This window comes from Canis lupus, chromosome 3 (assembly GCF_048164855.1).
Source record: "Canis lupus baileyi chromosome 3, mCanLup2.hap1, whole genome shotgun sequence".
In the NCBI taxonomy this organism is placed as follows: domain Eukaryota; kingdom Metazoa; phylum Chordata; class Mammalia; order Carnivora; family Canidae; genus Canis; species Canis lupus.
In genome coordinates, this window is record NC_132840.1 from 70407067 (window position 1) to 70419250 (window position 12184).

At 37.4% G+C, this 12184-nt stretch overlaps 1 protein-coding gene, 1 long non-coding RNA gene and 1 pseudogene across 25 annotated transcripts in view; 2 read left to right on the plus strand and 1 right to left on the minus strand.

Annotated features, from left to right (window-relative positions):
* LOC140631002 (uncharacterized) overlaps positions 1-12184 on the plus strand; it is a 39963-nt gene that overhangs the window by 25396 nt on the left and 2383 nt on the right. The window lies entirely within an intron of this gene.
* The window catches only part of NXPE4 (neurexophilin and PC-esterase domain family member 4), a 49019-nt gene that overhangs the window by 4617 nt on the left and 32218 nt on the right, over positions 1-12184 (minus strand). For all 24 annotated transcript variants that reach the window (XM_072822084.1, XM_072822089.1, XM_072822092.1 and 21 more), the window contains 2 exons: positions 10792-11525; positions 10230-10288 (listed from right to left, as the gene is read on the minus strand). In XM_072822084.1, the coding sequence (XP_072678185.1) occupies positions 10230-10288; positions 10792-11525 (793 nt within the window). The remainder of the gene's footprint in view (positions 1-10229; positions 10289-10791; positions 11526-12184) is intronic.
* Positions 3223-4685, plus strand: LOC140631001 (large ribosomal subunit protein uL30 pseudogene; annotated as a pseudogene).

Below are 12184 nucleotides of genomic sequence, written 5' to 3' on the forward strand. Positions count from 1 at the left end.
ACACACAGATGTGCTTGTCGTGGGCAGAGCAGAAAACCATCTATTTAAAAGGCAACTAGTCTATAAGTGAAGTAAATCCATTTACTAACCCTGCATCATCTGTCATGTAAGTAGGGGAACTACTGAAATGCTTTCTGGGGTGGGAGATGCTGACAAGTGCCTTTTTTTTTTTTCTTTCATATTCCCTCTTTGCTATAATAGCATGGATAGAAACAGGGTCAAGTGCTCTAGCAGCTTACTAGATCTGCCCTATGCAAGTCCTGAGTCTCTAGTTTACAGCAGTTCCAGCTTCCCCCAAGGCACTACCCTATCCCAAACGCCCTCACCCCTGTTTGTGCCCTCCCCAGCTCCATCTGTCCTGCCAAGGGACCCCAGAGTTGCATGCCATAGAGTTTCCCAAGGTCACGCCTGACCCAGCCATCTTGCCAATGTAGCCCAGGTAGCCCTGCATGGTGTGCATCAGGAACCCCCAGGCATGCACTCACTCAAGATTTAGCCATCTCATGAGGATGGACATAGCAGGATCCCCTGGCCCATGTCCACTCCAGGTCCAGCTATCTTATCAGGATGGCCCCAGCACAGTTCACCCTGGAAACCCCAGGACCCACACTTGTTCCAGCCCCAGTCATCCCACCAAAACCACAAGGCACACAGCTCACACGGGGGATGCTCCTATACAAGGCCACTCTTTTAAGACAGAGAGGTAACTATTCTGCCTAATTCATAGAAAAAAACCCCACAAAAATGAACAAAGAACAAAGAATTTGGTTCCAAATGAAAAAAGCAAAATAAAGCCCTAGAAAAAAACCCCAATGAAACAGAGATAAGTAATTTATCTGATAAAGAGTTCAAATTAATAGTTATAAAGACATTGACCAAAATGGATGAGTAGAGGGCTTCAAAAAAGAGTTAGAAAATATAAAAAATAACCAGAGCTGAAGAATACAAACTGAAATGGGACGTAAACTAAGGCAAATCAACAGCAGATTAGATGAAACAGAAGAATGGAATAGCAATCTGGAAGACAGAGAAGTGGAAACCATCCAAGCTGAATGGCACAAATGCTTTTTGTTTGTTTGTGTGTTTGTTTCAGGAGTTGAATTAGTGACATATATAACATATAATTTATAGTGACATATACTCATCTGAATAAATGCCCTCCTTAATGCCCATCACCCATTTAGTCCGTTCCCCCCACACACATCCCCTTCCAGCAATCTTTAGTTTATTCTCTATAGTTAAGAGTTTCTTATGGTTTGTATCCCTTTCTGTTTTTATCTTATTTTTCCTTCCCTTATGTTCATCTGTTTTGTTTCTTATATTCTACATGAGTGAAATCATATGTTATTTGTCTTTGACTTATTTCATTTAACATAATATAATCTAGTTCCATCCATGTTGTTGCAAATGGTAAGATTTCATCCTTTTTTATGGTTGAGTAGTATTCCATTGTCTATATATACCATATCTTCTTTATGCATTCATCTGTCAATAGACATTTGGGCTCTTTCCATAATTTGGCTATTGTTGATAGTGGCTGGTATAAACATTGGGATGCATATGCCCCATTTGAATCAGCATTTTCATATCCTCTAGTAGTGCAATTGCTGGGTCATAGGTTAGTTCTAGTTTTAACTTTTTGAGGAACCTCCATATTATTCTCCAGAGTGGCCGCACCTGCTTGCATTCCTGCCAACAGTGCAAAAGAGTTCCCCTTGCTCCACATCCTTGTCAACATCTGTTAGTTTCCTGAGTTGTTAATTTTAGCCATTCTGACAATGTGAGGCGGTATCTCATTATGGTTTTGATTTGTATTTCCCTGATGATGAATGATGTTGAGCATTTTTTTTTTCATGTGTCTGTTAGCCATCTGGATATCTTCTTTGGAGAAGTGTCTATTCATGTCTTCTTCCCATTTCTTAATTGGGTTATTTGTTTTTTGGGTGTTGAGTTTGATATGATCCTCTCAATAGATACAGAAAAAGCATCTGACAAAATATAGGATCCTTTCCTGATAAAAATCCTCAAGAAAGTAGGGAGAGAAGAAAGGTACCTCAACAAAATAAATTTTAAAAATTAAAATTAAAATAAAGGTAGTCTAAGGTAGCTATGGAATAACATCAAGAATACTAACACTTATACTATAGGGATCCCAGAAGAAGAAAGAAAGATAAATGGGCAGAAAACTCATTTGCATAAATAATGGTTGAAAATTTCTTTAACCTGGAGAAAGAAATAGACATCAAGGTCCAGGAAGCACAGAGAGTCCCAAACCAGTTGAATCCAAAGAGATCTATACTAAGGCTGGGTACGCCAACTAAAATGGCAAAAGTTAAAGAATCTTAAAATCAGTAAGAGAAAAACAATCAACATAGGAAACACTGTGAGACTATCAGCTGATGTTTAGCAGAAACTTTGTAGGCAAGAAGGGAATGGAAGCATATATTTAGAGTGCTGAAAGGAAAAACTTATAGTAAAGAATATCTAGCAAGTTTATCATTCAGAATTGAAGGAAATATAGTTTCTGGGACTAACAAAAACTAAAGGAGTTAATCACCACTACACTGTACTTACAAGAAATTATAAAGGGTTTTCTTTAAACAGAAAATAGGCTATAACTTGAAATATATACATATATTCATATCTATCTATACACACACATATGTGTGTGTGTGTATATATATATGAAAAAAATCCATTGGTAAAGGCAAATATATAGAAAGGTTGTAAATCAGCCACTTAAAGCACTAGTATGGGGAGTCCAAGATGGCAGAGGAGTAGGAGACCTTAGTTTTGTCTGGTCCCAGGAATTCAGCTAGATAGCTATCAAATATTCTGAACACCTGTGAACTCAATTGGAGATCTAAGAAAAGAATAAGTGCAACTTGACAAATAGAAAAGTGACTACTTTCTGTAAGGCAGGAGGTACAGAGAAGTGAATTTGTGGCAATATATGGGAAAATAAATCACGGTGGGGGGGAACCTCCATAAGCTGGCTACTGGAAAGTGACATAGCAGCAGCGTGCAAAATTGGAACTTTTAGAGTCTGTTCCAGTGAAGGATGTCCTGACCTGAAAAGTGCTCAGGTGGCTAGGCAGGGCAGAATCCTGCATGGGACAATGTGGTCTCAGGATCCTTGGAATCACAGGAAGACCAAGGGTACCTGAGTGCAGCAGAGTTCCCAGGCCTCAGAGTGGGGAATCTGGCTGCAATCAGCTTGGGGTGGCCATATACCATGAACCACAGCAGGGTCCAGGCAACCACTCCCTGAGCAGGGACCCCACAAACAGCATAACTGACAAGACCCACCCCTTGCTTCCTCCTCTGGAAGGAGCAGCATGGGTGGAAGCCACAGGAGTCTGAAGGATTTGGAGAATTGAAATGGGGTTGTATACCTGAGAGAGAAACCTGCTTAGGCTGGGTGAGCATGGAGAGTGAATAGAGACCAGGGAGACAGGAATGACTGTTTTTCCCGGACGGTGCACTGAGGAGTAGGGTCCCAGGCTTTTGGCTCCAAGCCTGGAGATTGGGAAACTGCCGTTTTCATTCTCATCCTCTAAAGTGGTATGTAAAGCCTTCAGGGAACAAAAGCCACATAGAGCAATCTGGAACATATTATTTAGCCTGACCCCTTGGCAAGGGTGGTAAAATTCTGCCAGGGGCAAAGACACCTGAGAATCAGTGCAACAGGCCTCTCCCCCAAGAGATTAGCAAGAAGATTGGCTAAGAGCCAGTTTACCAGTCATAGAGAACTGCAAAACTCCAACATTAGGGGAAAATAGTAAAAAGATTCATGCTTTTACCCCCAAGATTCTTAGTCTTTTAATTTTAATTGTTTTCTCTCTTCCCTTTTTCAACAAATTTCTTATTTTATCAACTCTTTTCAAAAATCTTTAAAAATTTTCATTTTTACCCTTTCTGGCTGGAACCATGGAGGGTGCAGAAGAGAAGAAGGTTCCTGCTGTGCCAGAAACCCTTAAGAAAAGGCAAAGGAATTTTGCACAGTTGAAGATCAAGCATCTGAGAAAAAAGTTTGCCCAAAAGATGCTTCAAAAGGCAAGAAGGAAGCTTATCTATGAAAAAGCTAAGCATTACCCCAAGGATGTACAGAACCGAGATTCAAATGGCAGGGATGGTGAGAAAAGCTAGCAACTTCTAGGTGCCTGCAGAACCCAAATTGGCATTTGTCATCAGGATCAGAGGTATCAATGGTGTGAGCCCAAGGGTTCGAAAGGTGTTGCAGCTTCTTTGCCTTCGCCAGATCTTTAATGGCACCTTTGTTAAGCTCAACAAGGCTTCAGTTAATATGCTAAGGATTGTGGAACCATGTAAGCATGGGGGCATCCAAACCTGAAGTCAGTGAATGAATTGATCTACAAGCGTGGTTATGGCAAGCTCAACAAGAAGCGAATTGCCCTGACAGATAACACATTGATTGCCTGATCTCTTGGTAAATATGGCATCATCTGCATGGAGGATCTGATTCACAAGATCTATACCATTGGAAAACGTTTCAAAGAAGCAAACAACTTTTTATGGTCCTTCAAATTATCTTTTCCACATGGCAGAATGAAGAAAAAGACCACTCATTTTGTAGAAGGTGGAGATGCTGGCAACAGGGAAGGCCAGATCAATAGGCTTATTAGAAGGATGAACTAAGGTATCTACCATGATTATTTTTGTAATCTGATCACTTAATAAATGACTGCTTTCAAATGGTTAAGACATTTTTTCTAAAAATGAATTTAGAGTTACATTCTATCCTTTCATTGTGTTTAATTTTATTTTTGTATATACATAAGTTTTTCTTTCTTTACAATTTTGGAATACAGTTTCTTCTAACAAACAGATCAAAGTACACCCAAAATTTGGTGTATGGCTCTGTTCTCTTCACCTATCTGATCATATTCTCTTTTTTTTGAAGTCTTTAATTTTCATCTTTACAGTTACATTCTATCCTTTCAATGTTATTTTGTGTATGTGTGTGTGTGTGTATATATATACACACACACACACACATACATACACAAGTGTTTGTATATATACAAATTTATATATATATATAAATTTTTCTTTCTAAACTTTTTTTTTTTAATTTTTATTTATTTATGATAGTCACAGAGAGAGAGAGGCGCAGAGACACAGGCAGAGGGAGAAGCAGGCTCCATGCACCGGGAGCCCGATGTGGGATTCGATCCCAGGTCTCCAGGATCGCGCCCTGGGCCAAAGGCAGGCGCCAAACCGCTGCGCCACCCAGGGATCCCTAAATTTTTCTTTCTTTACAATTTTGGGATCTAGTTTTCTAACGAGACCAAAATACACACAGGACCCAGTGTATTGCTCTGTTCTGTCCACCTGTCTTACTATATTCTTTTTAAAATTTTAATCTTTTTTTTACAGTTTTGGGTGTCTTCTGATTTGTTTATTGTATATTTCTCTGGGGTCATTGTTGCCATTTTAGCATTTTGTTCTTGCATTCATCTGTTCTCTAGACTGAGAGACAAGATGGAAAACTCACCTCAAAAAAGAGAACAAGAGGCCATACTGACTGCCAGGGACCTATATGGTATGGATATAAGTAAGATGTTGGAACTAGAGTTTTATTCTGGGCTGGGCTTCAACAAAGGATAGAAGGAACTGGAGAATCTGTTTTCAGAGAAATAAAAACTAAAATTTAATAAAGTCAAAATAAAAAAGACTATTAATGAGATGAGATAAAAAATGGAGACTCTAATTGCTAGGAAAAATTAGGCAGAATAGAGAATTAGTGATACAGATGACAAAATGATGGAAAATAAGAAGCTGAGAAAAAAAGAAATAAACTAGAGGATCATGAGGGGAGAATTCAAGAGTTAAGTGATAACATAAAGCAAAAACAATATTAGAATAATTGAGACTGCAGAAGAAGAGGAAAAGAATATCCAATGGAAAAAGACAGTTTCTTCAAAAAATGATGTTGGGAAAATTGGATAGCCACATGCAGAAGAATGAAACTGGACCATTTCCTTACACCATACATAAAAATAGACTCAAAATGGATGAAAGACCTAAATGTGAGGCAGGAATCCATCAAAATCCTAGAGGAGAACACAGGCAGCAAACTCTATGACTTTGGCTGCAGAAAATTCTTGCTAGACATGTTTCCAAAGGCAAAGGAAACAAAAGCAAAGAATTGTTGGGACTTCATCAAGATAAAAAGCTTTTTTCACAGTAAAGGAAACAGCTGACAAAACCAAAAGACAATGGATAGAATGGGAGAAGGTATTTGCAAATGTCTTATTAGATAAAGGGCTAATATCCAATATCTATAAAGACCCAAAGAAAAAATAATCCAATCAAGAAATGGGCAGAAGACATGAACAGACATTTCTCCAAAGAAGACATATAAATGGCCAATAGACACATGAAAAAATGTTCCAAATCACTTGGCATCACAGAAATACAAATCAAAACCACAATGAGATACCACTTCACACCAGTAAGAATGGCTAAAATTAAAAGTCAGGAAACAACATATGTTGGTGGGGATGTGGAGAAAGAGGAACCCTCATATACTGTTGGTGAGAATGTAAGTTGGTGCAGCCACTCTGGAAAACAGTATGGAGGTTCTTCAAAAAGTTGAAAAAAGAACTAACCTATGACCCAGCAATTACACTACTAGGGATTTACCCCAGAGACACAAATGTAGTGATCCAAAGGGGCAACTGCACCCCAATGTTTATAGCAGCAATGTCCACAATAGCCAATCTATGGAAAGAGCCCAGATGTCCAATGACAGATGAATGGCTAAAGCAATGGAATACTACTCAGCCATCAAAAAAGAAAGAAATCTTGCCATTTGCAGTGATGTGGATGGAAATAGGGGGTACTAGGCCAAGTGAAATAAATTAATCAGAAAGACAATTACCATATGGTCTCACTCATATGTGAAATTTAAGAAACACAGATCATAGGTGAAGAGAGGAAAAAAATAAAACAAGACAAAATCAGAGAGGGAGACCAACCACAAAAGGCTCTTAATCATAGGAAACAAACTGAGGGTTGTTGGAGGGGAGGGGGAAAGGGGTAACTGGCTGATGGACATTAAGGAGGGGACATGATGTAGTGAGCACTGGGTATTATATAAGACTGATGAATTAGGTAGTAATAATATATGTTAATTGAATTTAAATAGAAGAAAACTTCAAAAAAAGAACTAGTATGAAGGTTGAATACAAAAATAGTTTAATTGACTATGACAACAGTAAGCAGTTAAAAGATCACAAAATAAAAATATGTAAAATAAGACATCAAAAAACCCTCCAGATAGTAGGGGGTGAGGGGAATTTAAAAAAATTGTACTGTTTCTGAATGCACTTGATTTTAAGTGACTATCAGCTCAAAAAAAAATATATATATATATACAAACATGTACATATATGTGTCAATATATGAACCTTATGGTATCCACAAACTAAAAACTACAATAGATGCACAAAAGAGAAAGGACCTCAAATACAACCATCAAGAAAATAAACCAAAAGGGAAGAGAACAAGAGAAGAAAGGAACAGAAGGACCACAAAAAGAACCGGAGGACAATGAATAAAATAGTAATAAGCACATACTTATCAATAATTACTTTAAGTTTAAATGGACTAAATGCTCCAATCAAAAGGAAAAAAAGAATGCACAAGTTACCAGTATTAGAAGTGAGAAAGTATCACTAAAGATTCTACAGACATTAAAAGGATAACAAGGCAGTATTACTATAAAAGTGTATGTCAACAAATTTCAAAACTTCAATGAGATAGATAAATTCTCTGAAAAATATAATTTACCAAAATTGACACAAGATGAAATAGAAAATCTGAATAGGCATAGTCATATTAAATAAATTAAATTTGTAATAAAATCTTCTCAGAAAGAAAAAACAGACATAGGGTGACAAAACAGATTAAAAAAAATAAGACCACCTGTATGCTGCCTACAGGAGACTTACTTCAGATCTAAAGACACACAGGCTGAAAGTGAAGGAAAACAAGATATTCTATACAAATGAAAATAAAAAGAAAGCTGGTACATAATATTTGTATAGGACAAAATAGACTTTAAAACAGAAACTCTAAAGACAAAGAAAGGCATCACATAACGATAAAGGGTTAAATCCAAGCAGTGTATGTTTTATACTTATGCAACCTAAGATGGGAGTATCTAAATACATAAAACAAACATAACAGACACAGGATGAAATTGACAGTAATACGATAACAGTAGGAGACTTAAATACTCCACATTTCTGCTATTGAGTAGATCATCCAGACAGAAAATCAATAAGGAAACATTGGCCTTAAATGACACATTATATCAAATAGACTTAATAGATACCTATAGAACATTTCATTCAAGAACTTCAGATTTTTTTTTTTTAAGTGCATAGGGAACATTCTCCAGGATAGATCACATTAGGTCACAAAATAAGTCTCATTAAATTCAAGAAGACTGAAATCTTAACCAAGCATCTTCTCTAACCACAAAAGTATGAAACTAGGAATCAATTACAAGAAGAACTGGGGAAAAAATGAACACATGGAGACCATATAGCATGTTACTAAACGACTAATGGATTAAAAAGAAATCAAAGAGGAAATAAAAAAAATACCTTGAAACAAATGAAAACAGAAACATAACTCCCCCAAATCTGTGGGACATGGCAAAAACAGTTCAAAGAGAAAGCACATAGCAATATAGCAAAAAATAAATTTTAAAAAGTCTAAATAAACAGTACAATTTTATACCTAAAGAAACTAGAAAAAAAGAACAAAGCCTAACTTTAGGAGAAGAAAAGACTTAATAAAGAAAATGGTGGAAATAAATGAAACAGACTGAAAAAAATTATAAAAGATCAATGAACTAAAAGCTGGTTCTTTGAAAAGGTAAACAAAATCAATATACCTCTAGTCAGGTTTATCAATGAAAACAAAAGAGCACACACACACACACAGACGAAATCAGAAAAAAGAAGAGTGCCTGAGTGGCTCAGTTAAGTGTCTTCCTTCAGTTCAGGTCATCATCTCGGGGTCCTGGGATCCAACCCCTAGTTGGGCTCCCTGCTCCACGGGAACCTGCTTCTCCCTCTCTGTCTGCACCTCCCCTTCCCCCACTCATGCTCTCTCTCTCTCTCTCAAATAAATAAAGTCTTTAAAAGAAAGAAATAAAAAGAGAACTTACAAATGATACTATATACATAAAATATCATAAGAGATGACTGTGAACAATTATGTGCCAAAAATTTGGAAAACCTAGAATAGATGAATAGCTTTCCAACTCTGAATCATAAAGAAAAGAAAATCTGAATAGAACAATTACAAGGAATGAAATTGAGTCTGTAATTCAAAACTTTCAAAAAGGAAAAGTCCAGAATCAGACAGCTAGCTTCACAGGTGAATTCTAATAAATATCTAAAGAAAAGTTAATGCCTACTTTTATCAAATTATTCCAAACAATTTAGAAGAAAGGAATATTTCCAAACTCATTTTATGAGGACAGCAGTATCCTGATATCAAAACTAAGCAAAGACATCACATTCACAAAATGATAGGCTAATATGCATGATGAAGTTAGATGAAAAAAACCTTAAGAAAATATTTAACAAATCAAACTCAACAATACAATAAAAAGATCATACACCACAATTGAGCAGGATTTGTTCCAGGAATGCAAGGATGGTTCAGTACCTACAAATCAATGTGACACACCATATTACCAAACAAGGATACAAATCGTATGATCACCTTAATAGAGGCAAAGAATGAATGTGACAAAATGCAATATACATTTGTAAGAATTCTTAACAAACTGAGTACAGAAGAAACATATCTCAACATAAGAGACTCTAGGATGGCAGGTTGTAAACCTCTGTTACATTTTGGACTCCTAGTGATGTGAGGAGGAGACAATGATAGTGATATGGGGAGGTAAACACCCAGGTGTAAACAGAATTTTGACATTTGAAGGTTATTATGTTAGATGAGCAGGTAATCTGTTGCCCAAGAAATAGATTAATGTTCAGTTACAGTTACTAAAACTGGTTTATGATATCCGAGTGATTCCAATCACTTATTCACTTGAGTAATGGATATCTTGACTCACCACAGAGAAGCCTAATGGGCAGAGTACCAGTAGGAAAAGAAAGAAACCATTTAGATGAATTTAGTGCTAGGCACCACCCATCATCACAGGGAGAACTTACTGTTGCATTTGGAGACACTGATGACATTTTTTTCCATAATCTCTACACCCACATTTGACCTTAAAGAGAAAAATACAGAAATTAATCTGCAGGTGACCCCCAAAATCAGGAAACACAAGAAGCCACATTATCTATTGTTTTCAGTTACTTCTTAGTGCTAAGAATTGACTATTGACTACTGATTAAATTTTCCTTTCTTTGCTTATTAGTCCAGGGGGTACAGATACCCACAAGGTGTGCAAGATAACTTATTGAAGTGCAGTAAGAATATATTCAAGCACACATTTACACATATGTTTCTCATTCCCTTTTGATTTTTATTCTGTTTATCTTTTTGTTTCAATGATAAGGGTTAAATATCCAAAAAGACTGAGGACTACTGGAAAGTAAATACTGTCCCCAAAAGAATTCACAGATTTTTTTCTAAAATGGCTCTTCATAGAATCCCCAAATTTGATATACTCATGGCACTTTCCTTTGGGGCCACACAGAGGCTAAATCATTACCATATTTTCCCATGTAGTCTCTCTTCCCAGGTAGTCTCCAGAAAAAAATTATTTACCTTTCAAAGAGGCTCCATTCTTGTTTGCTGAGATAAGAAACATCCTTGTTTTTGGAATGCATGTGAGTGAGAGCAGCACAGGGCATGTGCGGTGGTCTTACACAGTAGAAGGCTTCTTGGTCTTGAGCATCCAAGTACTCACACAGCTCAGTGCTGGAGTTTAAAACCAGGGCACAATCAGTATCGACATGGGAGGTACCACTGGCAAACTGGCCTGTGAAGATCACCCTGTCATAGCCTTGGTTCCTGGCCCTCCAGAGAGCTGACGCCCCTTCACTGGGGTGGATAAGCAGGAGAGACAGAGAGACCCAGCCCTCCCAGAAGAGAGTGAAGCTGACCAGGTAAGTGCCATTGTTGTAGTCGGTCACATTTCCTGATGCACCTGCCTTCAGGGCTGGAGAGGACATCCTGGCTCTCAGGAAGTCCCCACCATATTCCTTCCTACGTCCCAAGTGGTCCCTCCCCTCCAGTACAACATCTAGCCGATCCCCCCTGCAGTAGGCATCTCGAGGGTGGAGGATGGTAGCTGTGCTATGTGCTGCACTGGTGGTGGTATTCATGTGGGTGAAAGGTCTGGGTGGGATCAGCTGGTCTAGTTTCCCTGTGATTCTCTTTATTCTTAGCTCGGTCTCAGCTGATGAAACTACTGGATGCAGCGGTACTTCAGGACATGGGGATTTCATGACCAAGTTCCAGTGATGGAGGGTGATGGGCAACCTCAGTGCAGTCCATATCTGAAATGATAATAAATACAATAAAGAACATAGAAAATGTTTTTATATAATATAGTAATTTTTGGTAGGCTAGCCAACCTTGATCTTTTTTTTAAACTTATTTTCAACATTTTATGTATTTATTCACGAGAGACACACGCACACAGAGAGAGAGAGACAGATATATAGGCAGAGGGAGAAGCAGGCTTCCTACAGAGATCTTGATGCTGTACTCTATCCTAGGACCCTGGGATCATGACCTGAGCTGAAGGCAGATGCTCTACCACTGAGCCACTCAGGCGTCCCCAACATTGATCTTTTATAGAATAATGGGAGATATAAAAACTAAAAGGATATTGAAATTCTATTATCATGTAGGTTTCATGGGCAAAATAATTTTCCTTAAATTTGTTTGTGGAACTCCACTTTTCACTGGCTAACCTATTTTGGGTTCCAGGATATTCTTCCCTAAAGTGGTGTTGGTAAAATACACCTTTCTTTACTGAGCAGTTGTGAAGAAATGATTTTTTTAACTGAATAGTGCACAACAAATACTTAATTGTTCTATTATTTTGTAATCTTTAAACTAGAATTCAGTCCTTAAAAAATATTTAAGAAAATGCTTAAGATGCATGAGACTTTTATGCAAAATATGATTATTTTTTCTATTTGATATTTTA